Raw genomic sequence first — 21,519 nt, forward strand, 5'->3', positions numbered from 1 at the left:
TCCACATACGCGCCAGGTGCGTCCCGCAGACAAACGCCATGAACCCCATTTACATGAAGCGGAGCTCATGTAAACTTGCCGACAAATTTTGTTGACTAATGCGATGTCTCGACCGTGTTTTCTTTTTTAAATTCTACCCTTGCCGTAATGCTGCTTCTGTACCTCAGTAATAAGCACCCGTCGTTAGTGCAGATTTCGATAACAAATCCGCACGGTGCGATGTCTGCATATGCCGTTGTGATTTTTCTGCCGATGAATACATGTGGCGCCGCCGAATAAGTGTAGTGAAAGTCGCCTGAAGAAGAATAATTGCGAATTTATTTAGAGAAACGCGTACACTATATAGTCAACGAAGCCACCAAACGCACGGGTTAATAAAAGCGCGTGTTAGCGCTGTACCGCTGATGAACTGCCGTTCGCGCTGCAGTTTTTGCAATTTTAAATTCCCTAAGGGAGCTGCTTGGAAACGTACAAAGCTATAGTCTGACCAACTTTGCAGTAGTTTTTTTAAATGTTACTAGAGAGAGGTGCCACATGATATAATTAAAGGCAGAGCAGCGCCAGTCAAATTAGATCCAGCGCTGGCGGCAAGGCCGTGTTTAGTCGTATGCGGCGTAAGCATAATAAGAAATAATTCAGTTGAGTACAAAATTCACTTGCAAGAAGCGACTACGTTGTGAAACAAACAAATCACTCGGCGTGTTAAGTCTGCTCAGAAAGCATCAAGGTGTGATGACTTACCAAACGTGACGCGAACTATTCAGCGAAAAATGGATCAGCGAAAAATGTAACAAAAATACCATATGCAGCAACTATTAGCAATTCTCGCCCTGAGCTACCTATTTTCTAAACACATTTCCCAAAAAACCACAATATCTAAGATGCCCTCGGGCGAAATGAATAAAGCTGTTAAAGAAGCACTTGCTTGGTGTCATTCCGATAAGACACAGCGTGATTTATACCCTTTACAAACGAGGCAGGGTGAAAACCTCGCAGCTCAAAAGAATCAAGAGTTATGCATGAAGCAACTAGCAACAGTTAAACATGTGCGAAGCCACGCATAAAATCGATGTAAAAACATGAAGTGCGTGACAGCTGGTGCGAGGATTTACCGGGCCACATAAAACTAACAATTTCAGTTCGTGCAAACTTCTGTAGCTTTAACATACAATACAATGCGCTCGTGCAGTCGTGCCGCCTAGCTAGCCCAACGCGGTAAAGAAGCGAAAAACAATATAAGCGGCAAGCGGCAATCCGAACTTTAGCGAAATGCCTTTAAACCTCATGTTGCACTGCAGACGAACTTCGTCGCTTACGCGTCTAACTACAATCGAATAAAAAATAATAATGAAAAAGAAAAAACACCGAAGCGACAAAGGAAAGGATGAGAACAAGAATAATTAGAACCGTATCGCCGGCACGTTTTCGCCGGTATTTGAGCCCCCCACCCTGCAACAATTTTTCTTCGACATTCTTCGGAAGCTTTGGCCATCCCACACATGCGAAGGGTGTTGCCTATTTTGCTCTGAAAACACAAATAAGGCGGAGAAGCACTGTCAGCGACGCAACAAACTGCGGCGTGCTACGGCGCGCGGCTCGCTCCTCTCCCATGCGTTCTGCGCAAGGCCGCCACCAGTGGCGCGGCCATCGGCGTGCACGCCGCGTATAGACAAGAAAACCATGGCCAGGCGGCGCTACTGCGCCTCTTGACAGCGCCCCCAATGTGGAAGCGTCAAGTCGGGCGGTCGCGCCGTGGCGCAGTCTCCGCTTTGTTTACATTGTGTTGTCCGCGCTTTTCTTCGCTGCTCGTGCTCACGGCGCTCCGTTTTCGACGGCGGCAGATCGCCTGCTTGCGCAACAGCCATGCAAAGATTGCCGTGCGGTTGCAAGAAGGCTGCCGACGCCGACAGCTTTTTTTCGTGGCGGCAACCTCACGATAGGGGAGCGTCTGCTTCCGAACGTGTACGGCGTTGAACTAATTGTGGACGGTGATGTGATAGTGAAAGCCAAGTGCGTGTCACAGGTGTCCGACAAGATCGTAGACGACGTCGAGTTAGAGGTACGCACCATGTTCAGAAATTTAGCCACTTTTATTTCAATTACAACATAAGTCACACTGGCAGCAGAAACTTCTGTTGTCATACTACTCGGTGACTGCAGATCCATTGGGCTGCTTCTTGATGGTTCCGTCACTTCACAAAGGCTTGTTCTGGAGTCTGTTTCACACGTGTCTTGCCGCTGCTCAAGAGCTGCGTCGCTGCAGTAGGAAAGCACATGTCCCAGTGGTGCTGACTGCTGAGAAGACTGTTGTGATTGCCATTGGTCTGTTTGGCGCCGCTTCCATCTGCATCGCATATGAGTGAAACAGTATGTGTGCCTATTTGTTGTGGGGATTAAATTACTCCCAATAATATGTTTGCAAAAGTAACGTTCCTGTGATTGTGTGCATATATTATTCTACAAGAGTGCTACCACTACAAGTTACGATACTTGCACACTTAGATACTTAGAAAGCATGGGGAAACAACAAACATAACGCGCACGTCTCGAGCGGCTGCTTTCCGATCTGCCGCTTCCCGACGCACGCGACGACCGCGGCTTGCATTAAATACGGTCTGATACCACACACAAGTAGCGCGCGGCCCCTTTCGTTACCTGCACAACTAGTAATTTAAGTTGCAGCGTTTGGAAAAAAGAAATAACTCTCTTGAGCTCGTCCATGCCAATCGCGAGGGAAGGCACAGTGCAATCAAATAAATTCGGAGGTTCCAAGTGCCAAAACCGTGCCAAAACCACGAAATCAATATGAAGCCCGCTGTAATGGGGAGTCTCAGGAATAATTTTAAGCTCTGGGGGTTCTTTAACGTGCACAAAAATCAAAGCACACGGTAACAAGGGTGTTCTTGCATTTTGCCCCTATCGAAATGCGGCCGCCGTGGCTGGGAATCGAGCACGCGTCGTAGAGCTTAGCGGCGCAACACGCCTGCATTTACCGCTAACAAACGGCGGATGCCACCACAATTCAACAACGCGACACGACTAAACAAACGGCCGTGCACTAAAAACAGGCATATGACTATTCCGCTTTCAAGATATTACACGCGAATGCGAAAGTATGAGACTTACTCGACTCGGCCGCGCACTGCAGTTATCCATGCTTGTCGTCTGTCCTTATCGTCCCACTTCCCAGGAAATCTGTAGAACTTCACGGGCGGCGTAGGACCTTTCGTGTTTTCGAGGCTGCTGTGGCAATCAACAACACATCAGTATTGCGTGCCACCTTTCCTGGCTGATGAGGTCGCACTCGGCATCGCAAAAACCACGCGCACGAGCGCTCCCGCCGTACAGAACACGGGCGCGCGCCAGCGCAGCGACGACCCTCCAAACTTCCATTGGTCCGCTAGGGGAGCATTCGGCGCTGGTGCCGCGCGGGCAAACTTTAGGTTGCCTCGTCTATAGGCCTTTTCATCGGGCGAGGTGGATAGGGTGCACGGCGAGCCTTTCCTCCTCTCTGGCTAGGGCGATCCGGCGCGGCGCTGCTTGAGAAAGTATTGCTGTCGCGGGCTGCGGAACGATTTCGGAATGCTTTAGATCGTACTTTGTGAAATTTACGCCGTCTCAGGTCGTCAGGGAAGCCTTTCGGTGCATCGGTAACTACAGTATAGGCAGAAATATGTCTTGAGGGAGCAAAAATGTGACGCGCATAATCAGCCGCGGTGTACCCGCATTACCAGTCGCGGTGAGCGTATATGTTGTGAACTATTTTGCTTATATCGGTTTTAATTCAACAAAGAAAACCCGTGTATCTATATAGCCAGCATTAAATGGTAAATCAGCTCACTTTCTGATCGCTTGGCGTAGGGAGTAAAACAAAACATAAGAGCGCATGCTTGTGCACGGCCAACCTAAGGCAACCACGAAACATCTAAGCGGCAGGCGCTATCAAATATTTGTGATACACCGGCGTCGTTCTCACGCATTTCAGGTTTAATAGGCTTGAAATGACTATATGTCTACGCTAGCCTTCCTGCATGAGACCGATGGCGCTGCTCAACACAGCGATCACTGCGGTTAGTGAACCAGTATGATACACATATAAGCTGTGTGCTTCGACATTGCCTTTTTGTCGTGTATACAGCCATAATATATGAGAGGGATCGCATAAAAAGAATGCAATGGCTATTATTGAGGACAAAATTTCCGTAATACGTACGAGTGCGTCGTAGAGAACGGAACGAACACAACCGAAAAAAGAAATTCGGTTATCATCCTCTTTCTCGAAAAAGGAAGAGAAAACGGGCAAACGCCGCAATACGACCTGGTATATAGTCTCGCCGCACAACGTTTATTATTATAACCACTGATCTACATTATATATATATATATATATATATATATATATATATATATATATATATATATATATAACCGCTGGTGCCGTATGCTTGTACCATGCGCTATATAGAACAAAGATATCTGTAATCCAGCACCTATCACTGCTTAGGACGCTCGCGCAGTTCGTAAACGGTCGCTTTGCTGGACAAGCTTAATTCAGGCTGTAAGGTATGCTGCTATTACTAGCCAAAACTATTTTATTCATGGGTGTGAACCTAATCCATCGAACCAAGTAGTCACGCACGTAATTTCGATGGGGGCGAAATGCGAAAGCACCCGTGCACTTATATTTAGGTGCACGTTAAAGAACCCCAGGTGGTCAAAATTTCCGGCGTCCTCCACTACGGCATGCCTCATAATCAGAAAGTGGTTTTGGCAGGTAAAACCCCATAATTTTTAACGCATGTAACCTGCGGTGAACATTTTGAACGCTTGTCAAAGTATAACATCACAGCTCCTATCGTAGCAGAACGGTACCCACGCTGTTACGGTCGTCGCGTATGTTTCATGGCTCCTAAACTGCAGCTTAGAAATAGAGGATAATACTGCAATAAGGCGACATTAGTGAATGGAACATTCATAAATACAGAGTTTAAGAGTTTATCTCCGAGGTTGATTTAGGATCAAATATGCCCGCGCAAATCGCGCTGCGTACGTGTTCCGTTCACCTCAACGCCAGCAGAAACTCTGGCCATGACACCTTAAACCACTTCAGCACGTCTCACAGAACCGTTTGCCACGTAGAAGACGCACGTCATACTGAATAGGTCGCACGAGCGCGAAAACAAACGCCAGAATCTAGCGCCGAGCCTACACCTGCCATGCGAAACGCCGCTTTCATCCAAGCCAGTATGGCGCTGCTCATAGGCGGCGCCCACGAAAAAACAGTTCGCACTGCCCCATAACCGCCCGCCCTCAGTGCGAACTTTGTTCACTACAAATGTAGGCTTCCTCTCTGAAAAAAAAAAAAAAAAAGAAATGAGTATCTGCGCGAAGAAGCCCGTACGCTCAGCAAATATTTCGACACTATGCTCTTCGGAGTGGAAGATACTGGAACCATTGGCACAGCAGTCAAAGTACAATAAGAGCTCTCTTGACACTTTTTAAACGGAAAAGCGGCTTCAACTACAGGCTCTACACATACACGACAGACGCCTGCGCAATGTGACGTGGCCCATGGGTGAGGCGGGTGCGCAGAATATGTACGCATATATCGTACGTGTACATTGTTCACTGTACACTATCATCGTCATTCGCACTGCTCCCAATCTCCCTTTTTCCTTCCCCTTTCCCTTGCGGAGAATAGCAGGACGGAGACAAAGCTCCTCTCGCCGACTTCTCTGCATTTCTCACATCAGAAATTCTCTCGAGATCGCTGGACTAGTTGGCACTGCCTAACATAAGGTAAAGCGCAAAGGAGCACGCAGGGTGATAGAAGGAGACTAAGACACAGCGCTACTAACTGACGGTTCGTTGGACATAGTTAATACATATATACCATATATCACAACAGGAAGAAAACAGGGGAACAAGGCCACCGTCGCAATACAGATTACGTATCGGCATATATAATCCATCACAGGCCGCTATGTACCGCGATAGGAAGTTTCTTTTTTCGACAGTGAAACAGATGGGCAACTTACAGAATTATTGCTTCTGATCATTTCGAACGCCTCGATAATCTGCCTAGTCAATTGATGCTTGTTCCAGATATCACTTTTGATCTGCGAAACAAGGGTTTACAGCCACAGCGCATGCCGCGTGCGGCTAGGCGACCGGTCTTTGGCAGATTGCTAACGTTGCTGGAATATGGACCCTAGGCGATCATTGAGGCATCTTACCGTCTGTCCAATATATTCCTTTCCGCCGGATAGAGGAATACAGTAAACCACTCGATGTGTCTTCGTCTCCTTCTTTCGTCCTGCTTGCTCCTTTGCGTTTTACCTCAATTAAAAAGTACTCTCATTCGCTCGACACTATTCGCAGCTAACCCGGCTTTCCTCGGATACACTGAGGACCGCGATAGGAAGTTTCTTTTTTCGACAGTGAAACAGATGGGCAACTTACAGAATTATTGCTTCTGATCATTTCGAACGCCTCGATAATCTGCCTAGTCAATTGATGCTTGTTCCAGATATCACTTTTGATCTGCGAAACAAGGGTTTACAGCCACAGCGCATGCCGCGTGCGGCTAGGCGACCGGTCTTTGGCAGATTGCTAACGTTGCTGGAATATGGACCCTAGGCGATCATTGAGGCATCTTACCGTCTGTCCAATATATTCCTTTCCGCCGGATAGAGGAATACAGTAAACCACTCGATGTGTCTTCGTCTCCTTCTTTCGTCCTGCTTGCTCCTTTGCGTTTTACCTCAATTAAAAAGTACTCTCATTCGCTCGACACTATTCGCAGCTAACCCGGCTTTCCTCGGATACACTGAGGACCTTTACAACTCAGTTTACCGCGGTACGTCAAGCACTGAAGACAAAGCTTTTTGTTTCAGGCCCGACGTGGTGTTGAATTCGACGCGTTAGAATTAATTTTTTTTCTATTATTATTATTCCTTTTTTTTTCAAGAACAAGCGTTCACACTGCGCCGTCACTTATCCATTCGGGTTCCTTTCAAATCCAACAGCCTAAACGATGCAGCAGAGTTTCCACCGCTCACCCAGCATATAAAAGCACGCGTAAGAAAGCAACTCCAAAGCCAAAGACATCTTTTGGTGGTGTGTGTTCACAGATTGCTCGCAACGTGCACTTCTAGCTCAGCGTGGAGTGTTGTCACAGGGATGATTGAAATTCTGGAACGTGTTCCCGCGCAGAATTACACCTTTCGTTTCAAATGGGCGGGGAGTAGCCGCATGGCCGGCATAGTCGATCGACCCTTTGGCTGCATTGGTCCGAATTGCACTCGTTGAACTGCCTCGCTCCGCCAACGGGTACGTACGCGCCGTATGCGACTCAACCTCGCTACGCTCGAACAAAGTCCTCGTCTTCCGGGCAGTTCAGCGTGCAATCTGCTGCTGCGAAGCGTAGCCGTACGCAATCCGCGCTCGAACACAGACCGCATACCACAGTTTTCTTTCTCTCTCTATCTTAGGCGCGAGAAGGAATGCGTGCGCGCGCGGGCGGAACTAGACACGAGCAGCAGCAGACTGCAAGTTAACTGCTGCGAGCGGAAACAATGGTGCGAAACAAGTGACAGTTACGACAGGCGCAACTATGCCGCCGTAAAATATAGCGTCAAGTTCCGCCACCGCTACCTGAATGCCTTTACCTACAACCGGGACATTAAAGAGGTCTCACTTGACGTATAGGGTAACATAAGATTTTGTTACAGCCTGGCGCGCACGCATTACCGTTGGCATGTCATACCGGGATATCGATACCCGGCAGGCAGCAGAAGCGTTGGTGGCGCCCCCTTGAGACGCTGTGTCCAACCAGAATATATGAGGAATCAATAATAAACATCGCAGTCAACGATAGGAAACGGGTGTTTCGGGTTATGCAAAAACCTCACTAGAGATAATTCAACAGCGTGATGGGCTGGTGATAGTACTTCCTTATAGAGGTGGGCGAATATTCGAAGTGTCGAATACGAATCGAATATTACACACTAAATATTCGCATTCGAAAAGGAACTATTCGGTACTGTCAAATAGTTAAAACTAACCAAATATTTCGCGACAACATTAAAATCTTGTTACTGTCCTCCGCCTTCTAAACTACCGCAAATTGACAGAAGTTACAATGCAGAAACAAAATCGGTAACGTGCATTTGCTTTCGGTTCCGCAGTGGAAACTTACATGCACAACCTGTGAGTGGTGCCACGTAGACTGTCACTTAGTGTTCTTGGCAGTCTAGTCATGCAGCATTTTTATCTCTACCAAGAGCAGCGATATCTTCCTTGCAACTGGCCATTTTCATGAGTTTACGGCATACAAGTTATTTGGCAACATTATATATACATATGTTCGCCCACTTCAAGTTACTGACAATTTGCGTCCTCCACTGTAGTATCGAACCTCTTAAATTACATAATCCATTTTAACAAAGAGCCTTAGACAAGGAGGAGCTCTAGTGTTACATCACCCTTTTGCAATGCGCCTAGCATCCCCTCTCGTTACTAAGTGCGTTAATTACAAAGCCTATGAGCTTCGGCAGGCCTGAACAATGTATCATGTATAAGATGAGAGGCATACTTATCATTATTATTATCATTATTATTATTAACAATAATAATAAGAATCGTAAGCTACGCCTCTGCTTAATCTGAAAGCTATCTTCCATGCTGCTTGTGGAGGCCCGATCAGAGCTACTGTAGACGGTTTATTTGGCAGCTCAGCATTCAGCAGTCCAGTCCGCTGGCGAAAATATCCATACTTCAAACACTAAGATACTGTTTCCGTAAATGTGAACTTCACACTTAGGTAGTAGTAGTAGCAGTAGTAGTAGTAGTAGTAGTAAAAACTGGAAGAAAAATCGCAAGCAGTATATCGTTGTCTACACAAAAGTGCGTTGGCACCAACTTTTTCGGCCCCTCCAGAAACATTCTACTTGCAAACTGCACTAATTGCGAGCTCTTGGAATAAGCGAACAAAAATATACACGTAAACAGCGACAACGACGAGCAGCACTTCCTAGCCCAACGGTATTTACTGCCGCCCCATGACAATCCCTATAAAGCCAGGCAAGTGGGAGAGGGAGCTGCCTCCAACTGCGGCCCATTCTTGCTTACGGCCGCAGTTACGACCGGAACAAGATAATAGCTAGCGGATTTCCGTTCCCTAGTTTGCGCACCGCGTTTAACGCCGGCAGAGGATGACTGCAGCCCCGAACGGTGGAATCTTTACAGCAGCAAGCAGGTTGCGCTGCGCGACTCTCCGAGCGGGCAGGCCGTATTTTCACAGCGTTGCACCGACACGGACGCGCAGGAGGGCGGGGCACAACGCTGCCGCAGCGAGCGCACATGTGTGGGCTCTCGAGGCGTGTTGGGACAGACACTTAGTTTGATAGCTTAATTCTCTTTCTTCTTTTTATTAATTCATTCCATTTCAGTATTTTCTTTTTTGATGAGCACCGGTTTCCGCCGCTTCTTTTACGATCTTTGCAGAGACACAATAACCCGCGACCACCAGCGAAACAGGTCATAGAGGGCTGCTGTGCGCGCTGTTGGCACGCCGGCTGACACACGGCCGTTGACACGTGATTGACAGACGGCAGTGTCACTGGCCTTGTGCACAGCGCTCCTTTGTTCTCAATTCTACACCCTCGCCGCTGATACAGCTTCGCTCGTTTCCACACCCACCCACCTTACGCCCTCTCCCCTTTAGAAGAACCCCACCTACATACACTGTGGCGAGGAAAGCATATGTCGCCTTGAAGAAGACAAGTCCACTTATTGAAACGTTGGCTCCAGCATTCACTTTGTTCTCGTTTTGCTCATCGCCTCAAGGCGTGTGTAAGAATGGCTAATATAGGTGGACACATGTCGTTGACTTGCGCAATATTAGGCTCGGACCACACCACGCGCAACACACGGAAAGAAATTTAAACGTAGCGCAGATCTATAGCTGACAAAGATTCTTTAACACGGAACGTTAGAAAGCTCTAAACGGTCGACCACAGCACGTAATATATCCGACGATATTTCGGACGCATACTGCGCCTAAGGCGGATAGTTCCAAATGCTGAAAAAACGTTTGAATTCTTCCCCGAAGGCTGTAGTTCACTTTTGAACTCGATAGTCTAATTGCTCAGTCTTACGGCGCAAAATGCACAGGACCATGCGCTGAGTAAGGTCTACAAAGCACCAAACTGCACAGCTGCGAGCTGTGACGTCAACTGTTTACTAGTAGCCTCTAGGTGAGCAACAGATCCACCGCTTGCTAACAATAGTCGTTTAAATAGCCTTTAGTCACAGACTCAACGAGGGCATAAAAACTCCACTGTCGACATCTCGAGTAGAATGACTGTCGAAGCCCTCTGCCTCAATGGTAAGGCTTGGGCAGGAATAATGGCAGCACACGAAAGCGCCTCGGCCGCTGGCACCCTTGCGGAGCAGGCAAACCGCTCTCTCGAACGCCGGTGAAGTGCAACCACGGAAGGTTTCACGTTTACGCGAGGGCTACAGACCGAGCAGATGGGGCAAGCAACTCACCTTGATGCACTGGTCGTAGTACCTCATGATTGCCGAGCCACAGGGCGAGAAAAGAGAAACCGCAGTGCGTGCACGTATTCCGAGGCAGGCAGCCAAAGCAGGGACTGACACCACTTGTCCGCACGGCTTGCGAATCGGTTATCGCGAATTTCGCGCACACACACTCGCACACCCCGCGTCTGCACGGCGTCCCGAGCGAGCCCAACCTCTTTCGAGACTACGGCTAGGCTGAGAACACGTCGAGGGCCGAGGTGCGCTGCTTCCGCCACATACCGTCGTCGCTTCTTCCCGCCGGTGCGCCAACACGGTTTCAAGTTGGCGCGAGCGACATGTCTCCCACGACGTCGGTCCGAGGCGGGGTCAGCTTCGCAGTGAAGACAGCCAAGCCGTCGTAACGGGGGCTGCGACGATGCTCGGGCGAGCGCCTTCGCTACGACTGCCGCCCGTGCAGTGCAAGTGTGACGGTGCACCGTGTGCAACGAACGTCCTTCACCTTAGCACGTCGGCAGCCGGGCAGCGAAGAGCGGCGGCAACGTAGCGCCAAGAACGCGACGGCGAGCGAGCGAGCGAATGCCGCGCGGCCATGGAGGAGGAGGAGGAGGAAGGCAAGACCGCGGCAGAACCCGTTTGGCGAGCCGTTGCCCCGAGTTGGCCCTTCACCACCGCCACTGGCCGACCGCTTTGCAGCGGGCGCCGCTTTCTACGGTCGCACCGCGTTTCTCCCGTACAAAGCGCCGCTTATTTGGGTGCCTGCACCCGGTGCCACGTTGCGATGCGCCAGCTTGCGTGACGCGAGAGCCGGCAACGAACGCCCCCCAAACACACCCACCCCGGATGCGCGCTCGGGCTTCCTCCTCCGAGAAGCGGTGCGGCGAAGTTGTACAAACGCGTCCCGGGACTGCCACCTGAAGCCTCTATAACGAATTGCGCAGCCGCGTAGACACACACGGCTGGCCTCGGCAACGCGCATCTCCCCGCCGTTTACGAGCCCGAGTTGAGGGAGAATACCTGCGACGGAGCCGCCGGACACGTGCGCGCCACCGGGAACTCCGGCCTTAAAGTGGACGGCTCACGAACGAAATTTCCCGTCGCGAAATTAAGTCTCTCCGCCGAGACACGGAGAAAGCAAGACAACTATGCTTTGAGCGCTTGCGCATCGAAAATAGGCCAACAATGCCCGCCGCCCCATCCTTTTCTTCACATCATGGCCGAGTTTCCGCGTAGAATTACACACACATCATGGGAACAAGAAAAGCCGCTGTATTCCAAAAAATATTATCACATATGTGACATACACATCCGTAACAAAGACGATAATAAAACAACCAATAAAGCAAAACGAAAGGACAAGTGCAGCGCAACGTATCGGAGAACATCAAATCATCGTCTAACACGCCCTCCTCGCAACCGTGACAGTAACTAAATCTCTTTATTCGACAGGTGCACTGACGCAACACACGTATATTATCCAACGTACTATCTCCGCTACTCCCGCAATAACAGTAATATTACTTTTAATGTCACTAATAAAAACAGTACACTTATTCGGACCTGCCAAAGTCATTAATGGCTTGAGCGGCAGATCCTGGCAGGACGCGAAAACATACACGGTACTTATCAGAGAAATATTAAGCAGGAAACTTCAGTATAGAAAATGAGAAAATAAAATTATTAAAATTTATACAGTATCAATGAAAACAATTTTCATTGAGAATAATGAAACACAGCAATGCGTGTCAACAAAAAATGACCGTAACGATACTAGGATAGCATACACCAATCAACCGCTCAGTAATTAGGCTGCAACCGCTCACCAACCAGTAAATTCTCTAATTGCTTGGTCTGTACTTATTTCCAATACAACACAACGTCCAATCGCTGGTCGACATCCGCAGTCGCGTATTGTTGCGACCACTGTTTCTCGAACCTCGACCGGCGTTACTAATGGGTAGCGTGGCGTTGTCGGCAGGCTGCAGGCGTCCGGTAGACCATGGCGACCAGGCACGGGCGAGACGATTTGTAGTGCGAAATTTGCACTGTTTATTCCATGGTTGGGGAAGGATAAGAAGAGAATGAAAGAAAAATACATTGCGGGGCCGCTTAAATAGGCCCGCTAAAATCGTAGGCAAGATTTTGCTCACGTCAACGTCACGTGATATGTAGTGAGTCCCGTCGGGGATGGGCGGCTGCTCCCTATTTCCTAGGCGACGTTGCATGTGCTTGCCTCCACAGGCGGCAACCCGTGGGTCTTGTTTGGTTCGCGGAAAGGGTCTCCCTTTGAGGCGCATAGCTCGCGGAAAGGCTTCTCCTTCCCGTCGTACACGTACACAAAGGGACCCGTTATCACTGCGGGGCGCCCGCCAGACCGGCAACCACTCGAGACACCCATAGCAAACTACGGATCCATCCTCCGTTTTGGTTGGGCATGGTCTTTCGATCATCCTTTTTGCACGGGGTGTTACAGGCCAATCATAACAGTATACGCAAACGTAACAGTGACGAATCACACGGAGCCGTACATTAAGGCAGCGCCCCAGACGGGGGGCTACGTGTCTTTTATCGCACGTATGAGAAATTTGCATCGCCTTTCGTACAGCCGCGCACTTGTTTCAACGTTTCGCTGTGTATCCCCCTGATGTTTTTGTTCCCGTAATCAGCTAAACTGAAAGCCTGTCATGGACTCGCCATTCCAACCCGCTCAGTCCAGCATCTTGCTTAGTCAGTTACCATAAAAGAACACAAAAGGACAAAAAAAGAAAAATGGCAAAGAGGAACGCGACGACACACGTCGTCCGACTGCTCGTACGAAACAGCAGCGGTGCTGTTGACCCTAATGCCGAGCGACTTCCCTAATGCTGTTAGTCAGCAGAGGTTAGGAGGGAAAAGTGCTTGCCTTGTCAATCGCCAGTTATCCCGTTAGTTATCCAGTTATCCCGTTATCCCGTCAAGAAAATTTTGCGGCAGAAACACAAAGGCCGCGACACATCTTCGCCTGTTCTTGTGCGTTGTTTTTTTCTTTGCCCCCCTCCCTTTTTTTTTTGTTACGTAATATGATTTTTCTTGGGATAAAACAAGAGGTGACTGCTGTCTTCACTCTTGAATAATAAAAGCGAGCTTTGCTAAGGCTAGTATACATATTTCGTAACGGAAAAGCTCTTTGTTTAAACGAGTGCTCACAGAAATCTTTCGTTTCGTCTTTCTTGCTTCATTGGATATCCGTCGAACCAGTAATTACGTCATGACGCCTCAATTCTCAGAGACCGCAACAGATAATTTCAATTACTGCGACAAGCCCAAAACGCGTGCCAAGTGCACTGCAAGTTGGGGCGTAAGAAAGGAAGCTCCTCATGTCGTCGAAACCTGTCGCGCTGGTCTCGTGGTACCAGATACCACTGACGCCTACAAGCACACTGTGATCGTGCTGGTACATTCAATTAGCACACGCAGGCACAAGAGTGCAGAGCGCATTCAATCGCCGTATTTCCAAGAGGAGACTGGAAGCGATCTTGGAAACTTGTGACGACGCGGCATCCTGCACGCATGACCTCGATTCGATCACTGCACCGGGCTAGTGTTGACTGGGCTGACTGGCGGCGGGCTAAGTTGTTTGCGATACCACGTGACTGAAACCTCCTTTATCGGTGACGTGATGATCGACTATTCACATCGGAAGGCACACGTTTTTGTACGGGTAGTACAAAAGGCGCTGTAATTTATTATTCGTGGCGCTCTCGTGGAATTCAGCCTGCGTATACCATAATTACATAGTACCCAGCTACCTAAAGCCACCCGAAGAAAAAGTGCGACTCAAAATTTCTGTGTCAGCACTTTTTTGAAAGCTTGCAGGCGCACAGTCTGCGAGGGGGAGAAGAGGAAGGCATCGGACTTCGCAAAAGCTCGTCATGCCTGGGAACTGTACCGCAGGCTAAGAGCGCTCTCTTTTTCTATAGAAATTCAAGAAACTTCCCGGTCTTTCAGTTGACCGGCCTTTCAAAGGCAGGAAGAGTAATACAGCACACGGGATAATTCTCCGAGTGCACATACACAGCCTGCCTTACTGCAGGCACCAGAGCGCACGTATCTGTTAAGCAAGGTCCGAAATTAATGCGCACGGTTGCAGAAAGCCGACATGGCAGCGACGGCAGCGGCCTCACACACTGACGGCACGCGTCAAGGCTTAGTTTTAACCGAAGGGTCAGTGGCCGCTATATTCAAGAACGGCAGAACTCGAGCGCTGCGGAAAGCGCCCGGCAAGTGGTCAATCACTCTGTGACAGCACCTAGATTAACGTAATTTGCGACAACGTGTTGTTTTGAGCTAGGTGGTGTTTACATATTTCCCGGCGCAGAATCGGGGCAACCAAATAGACAAGGCAGAGCGTTGTCCTGTCTATTTGGGTTGCCCTGTTTCAGCGCTGGAAAATAGCACCTAACTTAATTTCCCCGGTGCTTTACAAACGAGCCTAATCCCGGTATTTATAAATGCACATTAAAATGAAGCTCATGCTCGACTAGATCTGTATACGACGCTTGCCGTGAACGTGCTCAAGACAATCATTGCGTTTTCTTCGGCACGTTCACAAGCGTTATTTAGACCAAGTCAAGCATGGGCTTCAAGTTAAGATGCATTTATATATGCGGGGGATACAGTATCCCTTTTTGGAATTTACTGAAGCTGTATTTAACTGCCATAAAGGTGGAGCGAATATGTAAGCACCGCAAGGACGACTAACGGCTTTAGCCGATGGACCAGGGCAGCCTGCCGACACATGGACAAAACCTATAACATCCCTCTCTCGGAACAAAGTCGCTGGGAGCCAAAGAAGCAGAATAATTTTATTAATTCACTCAAGAAAATAAAACCAAAGCCACAAAATATACAGGAGGAGGTCCCAAAGCTCTGAGCTGTAAGGGGACCTCCTGTTCTAATTAAAAAGAACAAAACAAATGAGGTTAAAGCAAATGCAGCAAAGACAATAAGTTGTCAACACGTAATAACACAGCAAAAGAACTGAATCATGATACAATAGTATACAACATGCAGACATTTCCATCGCGCGCGTACCCATCGGCATTCCGTTGTTTTGAGAGCCACCAACTGCGAAGCAAACAACGAGGCTGCGTGTTTGCCATGTAGAGGGCGCACGCATGGGACGTCCCGGATGGAGCGCGAGAGAAATGCGCGCATCGAAGACTGGCGCACAGCGAGATGGCCGTGTACTGGCCGCTGGCGAGTCGGCCCGGCGTTCCGTGGCACACACACACTTCAGGTGCGATCGGCGGCACCCTCTTTGCATGCATATACTTTTTTATCTTCCTCTTCTTTTTCAGCCAGACCACACGCGCGGCAACCCCCGACATCTCGTGACTCGCTGCTGCCGCACCGTCGAGACGGTTTGTTGCAGTGTGCTCACGCGCGCACACCGCGCATCTCGCCGGACGCGCCATTGCGGAACAGCGTGACCAGGCAACGCCAACGTTCGCCCCACTGGTAGGCGTGTGCGGATTGCTGAAAGCGGTGGGTGAGAACGAAAAGCCATCACCCGGGTCTGAGACCTCGCGAATGGCCGTTCACCACACCATTCCGGCGCAGAATACCTGTTCTTGCGGCAGGTCAGCCAATTGGTCTTCGTAAGGACATGTCGTTCGGCTACTCGCGCTCGGTACGTGAAGTCTAGCAACACTTTAATTAAACGAGCGTCAAACAAAGACATCTTGTATTTGTCGGTTAACCAACGGATGCGCTACCATGAAATGTAGTTTAGTAAGCCAGTAAGGATAAGGACGAAAAAAAAAAAAAGATGGACTTCTATCTACGCTGTGAGGTTCGTTGTACAGTGTTAGATACGGGACCTTTTCCTGAGCCTCCTTCGAGTTCGCCAGACCACATCGAATCGCGTCACAGCTAATTAAGGAGCGCAGAAGCACATCTACCACGTTCCCGAGGCGCGGCACGTGCAAACAAGTTGGCGTCCCCCACCTCGTGCGCCGCATGTGGAGCTGTTATCCCACTGCTTGACTCGTCCCGAAAGTGTAGCGGGAGCCTGGCACTGTTCCGGGTAACGTGGGTCCCGAGGAAAGCTGCTTTGCAGCTCCGAAAGGTCGCTCGAAGACAACCCGTCTCCCCCCATCCGCCTGTTGTGACGGCGCTTGCAAGCCGCGAGGCAACGACGGCCGTAATGCACCATGAAGCCCTGGGAGCAATCCCCCGTCCGCTTTTGTGACGGTAGTTGCAGACCGGGAAGGCAATACCGCAGACAATCCCTCGGACAATTAGAGACCAAGCAGTGACCCTCTGAGCCGAATGTGACGTACACTCGCAGGGGCGCCTACCATTGGCCGAAAATGACGCCACCTGAGCGGGCTGGCCGATTGGCCGAACGTGACGTGACTTCGAGACACCGAAGGGGTTAAAAGCAAGAGACTGGCAGCAGCAAGGGAGCATTCCTTCATTCATCTCTTTTGAGCTTCTTGCCACGGGCTGCAGCGTCCGAGTTGCTGCCGGCCCGTAATGACTTTATGACTTAATTTCTTTGTACTCTCACTGTAAATAATGTAAATAGATCTCCAGTTTTACATCGCAAAGTCCTCCACAACCTCGGCCAACTCCCGCACCCAACGGCAAAGTCCAAATATCTGGGGGACAGTAGCAAGTCCAAATATCTGGGGGACAGCAAATGGGATTGTCCTCCAGATCCAACAACAGCGAAGCTGCAAGCGACAACTATAGAACGATTACCCATTGCGACGTAGCTTGAAATTATTCACATGGCGACATTCACATGCCCTTACCCTGCCTATTAGCAAAAGACCTCTCAACGACTTGCGACTTAGCTTGCGCCGCTACTTCGTGCACGAGAAATAGGCTTAACACTTTCGCCGCGTGTCGTACGCACGCTACTCTTCAGGGGTCCTCACTATACGTGGCCTTCCCATAGCACTGTCCCAACACAAATCAGTTGCTAGGCAGGTTTTTCTTTTACATACGAAAGTGTAGTTACGTCACTCCCTGATTCGTATGTTGCAGTTGCCGCATCCCGGCAGCTGCAGCTTATGCAACCGTAATTTTTACCAGGAAACGCTTGCTGTGAACGACGCGCCCGAAGGCGAGCTTTCTGGTTATTTTCCTTCTTTCCCCACAGCCGGCGCCGCCGCTGCGCCCGATGCGCGCGGAGGCGAGCTTCATCTGGTGGGGCTACAAGAAACCCAGCGGCTTACTTGAAACACACCCCCATCGCACTTACGTAAACTAGCTTATATCACTTTAATCCGTCCTAAAATAGAATATGTCTTAACCATTTGGAATCCCGATCAAGACTATATCATTATAAACATCGAAGCCCTGCAGAACCATGCTGTGCGTTTTATTTTTTGAGATTACTCACGTCACACCAGTGTCACTTCATTGAAGAATCGTACTGAACTGCAAGTGTTATCATTTTTTTAATTATTGGGTTTTACGTGCCAAAACCACTTTCTGATTATGAGGCACGCCGTAGTGGAGGACTCCGGCAATTTCGACCACCTGAGGTTCTTTAACGTGCACCTAAATCTAAGTACACGGGTGTTTTCGCATTTCGCCCCCACCGAAATGCGGCCGCCGTGGCCGGGATTCGATCCTGCGACCTCGTACTCAGCAGCCCAACACCATAGCCACTGAGCAACCACGGCGGGCAGCAAGTGTTATCATGACGCCATAAAATCACTCGCTTATCACTTGTTCATAAGCTCTACCATCACGCATCACTTCGCGAGGACTTTTTTAGGCCACCCCCTGCCATCTTTCTCCACCGTGATCATCCTTTTAAAATCGAACGCTTCACGTGTCACACACTAACTGATGCCAGATCGTCCATACCGCGCACAATAACCGAGTGGAATAACTTGCCATCAGACATCGCAACCGTCACCGACATGAATGAGTTTCAGAAACCTCTAATCATGAATGAAAGTGCGTAAGCCTTTCATGTTTCATGTCCCCGCCCCCCCCCCCCCCTTTTTTTTTCACATTACAAATGGTGTTAAAAAAGGTTCTTGCCTTGTGTAACATGCATATTTTTGGGGTTATTGTTCCTATTTTTATTGCGGTGATTTGTCTTTTCCTTTCAACTTCACGTGTTGTGTTGTTTTCTGATTTGTTATATATTAATGGCGTATGTGCTTTCTATGAACCGGATTACCCTCCATTTTTGTAGCCTTGCCAAACTCTCACCCACCCGTAGACCTACGACACTTGAGGAGTGGCTGGCGGACTCCTCCTCCGACTACGTACAGTCGCCCAAATCTTTAACTGCTGTGCGGGAGCGGCGACTTTTCCGGGCGTCAGCGCCGTATGACGCGGCGAGGCTGGAAACAGCCTAGTAGACGATGGGCCCAGCTGAGCGCGCTTTGTCCGCATGCGCTTAGCCTCAGACTGTTTCCAGCCTTGCCCCGTCAAACGGCGCTGACGCACGGAAAAGTCGCCGCTCCCGCACACCAGTTAAAGATTTGGGCGACTGTACGTGCCGTGATCGAGCTCATCACGACGCTCGGCTTGGCAGACAACTAGAACAAAGCGGGCGAACCCGGACCGGGGTTCTTGAATAAAGTTTATTCTCTCTCTCTCTCCATTTTTGTATGCTTGTGATTCGTATTCTCTTTTTGTACACTTCTGATTATTATTAGCACTACGAGAATCTTATTGACCTTGTATTATTATTTTGTGTGTGATTATATTTTATCAGTTCCCGTTTTTTCCCCCTCGATTTATTACTTATCTGCATGCGTTACTGCCCCCCCCCCCCCTATGTAATCCCCTCCCGCGAGAGGGCCTTTAGGGGGTATATTCCGAATAAACAATCAAAACTAGCCCAACAAGTCATTCTTGAACCCAGCACGTTTAAAGGAATTTGCCCGCACCACATGGCCCAAATACGAGAAAATAACTTGAAATCTAGTCAAGTTGCTCTTTTGTAACTTTTTTCCTTATATCCTCCATAAACTTGCATATTTATGGAAATAAATTCATTCATTCATTCATTCAAATCTGTGACGTCGCTCCGGCGTTACTGGCTCCGAGATTCCAACGCGAAATTCAGAGGGAACTTGGGGCGCCTATTTTCACAGATAACATAACGAACATTTCACCGCCAAATGGATAGAAATGGGTTTTCAAAGAATACTTCCCCATAGTAAAGTGATTTTTGCATTTATCATTGGCGCTCCTTTCAGTCCACCACACGGGAGAAGAGGAGACACTGCCCTCCGAGCGCAGCGACGCTCGGTTGTGCGTTTTCCTCTCCAGCGTCCTCTTGCGCATGCATCGCATACGGGCTTAGACGACATCTCTCAGTCATCGTCCGGTCAGTCTGCCTCGGGATCAAGCGGACGCAAAAACAAGGTCCGCAACAGGAGACGAAGAGCGCCAACATCGCAAGTGCGAAGAACGTGTACCTGAATCCGAACGCCGTGTTCCGCGGTGAACTGTTTAATGGGCAGACGGCATTAGAGAGGCGGACAGAACGTCAGTTCCCACGAAAATGCTACGTGGACAAAACAATTGGGGGTGTTACGTACCAGAACCACGATCCGATTATGAGGCAAGCCGTAGTGTCCGGATTAATTTCGACCATCCGGGGTTCTTTAACGTGCACCCCATTGCATGGTGCACGAGCGCTACCACATTCCGCCGCCATCGGAATGCGCCCGCCGCGGCCGGGTCTCGAACCCGCGACCTCGTGCTAAGCAGCGTACACCTCATAGCCACAGAGCTACAGCGGCGGATGACCACGCGCAGTGGCAACACCCTCTAGAGAACTTAAGGCCTTCTGGCTGACCCTCTCCCCTTGAGCGACGTCACGCACAAGAGGCCAACATAGAAGTTCCGTGCAGCGTGCTACGAAGCTACGAGCGGCGCACCAGTTTTGAAAATGAAGCGCGGAAGATATACAATGGTTAACGCCGGCTATTCGAAGAAGACCGAGGGGACGAAAGCGGCGACAACAATTCAATTATTTCCAGGAGCCCTGCCGCTCCTTGAATAGCTTCGGGGTTAAACAAGTCCCGGCATGCTCGGCCATGCTATTGCATGCTTCCGAACGCACATTTTTTTCTAGACGTGACCAGTGCATGTAGTCTCAACACTTGTGCTGTCCTTGCGATTGTGTGTACAGCGAGTCTTCATTGCCCCGGAATGTGGAGTGCCATGCCAAGATATGCCTAATAAGTGCTGCGTGCCCAATAGCCGGAGCAATTACATGTACAAATCAAGGCAGAAAAATAATGTCTTCAAGTTTTGGCAAGATGAAGAAGCCCAGAGTGCCTGGATTAGGGCGCTACCACGTGCAGACTTCATTGTATTAGCGCACTCCAGGGTTAGATGTTCAGAACTTCTTTAAATAGTTACTTTTGAAAAATACGGAAAGGTTAATTGCTTAATTACAGCAAGTGCATTTACAGAAAGTGATGATTCCTCAGAGTTCGACGCCTGCGAGGATAGACAAATCTAAATTTGTGTTAAGGCACCTTTTGTAGTGTAGCACGAATATTTTATTGAAGAACTACTGCTGCAAGATGAATGGCAAAATATTGGATGCCAATACTAAGGCAAGGAAGAGAAAAGCTGAAACTGCGCAATAAGGCAGCTGTTTTCGTGTAAATAGCTGCACAATGTTTTATATCCCATTTCTAAACTCATTTGAGTTGTAAATTGGTGGACTGCGGTAATTAGTGCGTCGAAAGCGAAATCATTCGTTTTACCATAATCTAGATTGTAATAAATACATGTGTCCCAAATAAAACCGTTCATACGCAATTGTGAAGCTAATCGAGTGCATTACATTCGTCATTGCCGTTCCGTAAAAACCACAAGTACAAAATACGGAAAGAGAGGTTTTTATAAATTCAATTTACTTGAAGTAATAGGTATGAAGTATGGGGTATAATAAATAATATTTCACAAAAAACGTACATTACAAAGATGACAAAG

At 49.0% G+C, this 21,519-nt stretch overlaps 1 protein-coding gene and 1 long non-coding RNA gene across 3 annotated transcripts in view; both read right to left on the bottom strand.

Moving 5' to 3' along the window:
* Nucleotides 1-21,519, bottom strand: part of GckIII (Germinal centre kinase III) — a 201,607-nt gene that overhangs the window by 143,034 nt on the left and 37,054 nt on the right. The window contains exon 1 of one of the 2 annotated variants that reach the window (XM_070531555.1): nt 10,555-11,046. The exons of the other annotated variant lie outside the window; for it this stretch is intronic. Coding sequence (XP_070387656.1) covers nt 10,555-10,581 — 27 coding nt within the window. The 5' untranslated portion in view covers nt 10,582-11,046. Of the gene's footprint in view, nt 1-10,554; nt 11,047-21,519 lie in introns of those variants that run through there. 2 annotated transcript variants of the gene reach the window in all.
* On the bottom strand, nt 2,072-3,450 carry LOC139057343 (uncharacterized). The gene is made up of 2 exons (XR_011512693.1): nt 3,127-3,450; nt 2,072-2,344 (listed from the first exon to the last, which is right to left on the bottom strand). It is a non-coding gene; the product is annotated as an uncharacterized lncRNA (long non-coding RNA).

The sequence above is a fragment of the Dermacentor albipictus genome, chromosome 1 (assembly GCF_038994185.2).
Source record: "Dermacentor albipictus isolate Rhodes 1998 colony chromosome 1, USDA_Dalb.pri_finalv2, whole genome shotgun sequence".
Classification (NCBI taxonomy): Eukaryota; Metazoa; Arthropoda; class Arachnida; order Ixodida; family Ixodidae; genus Dermacentor; species Dermacentor albipictus.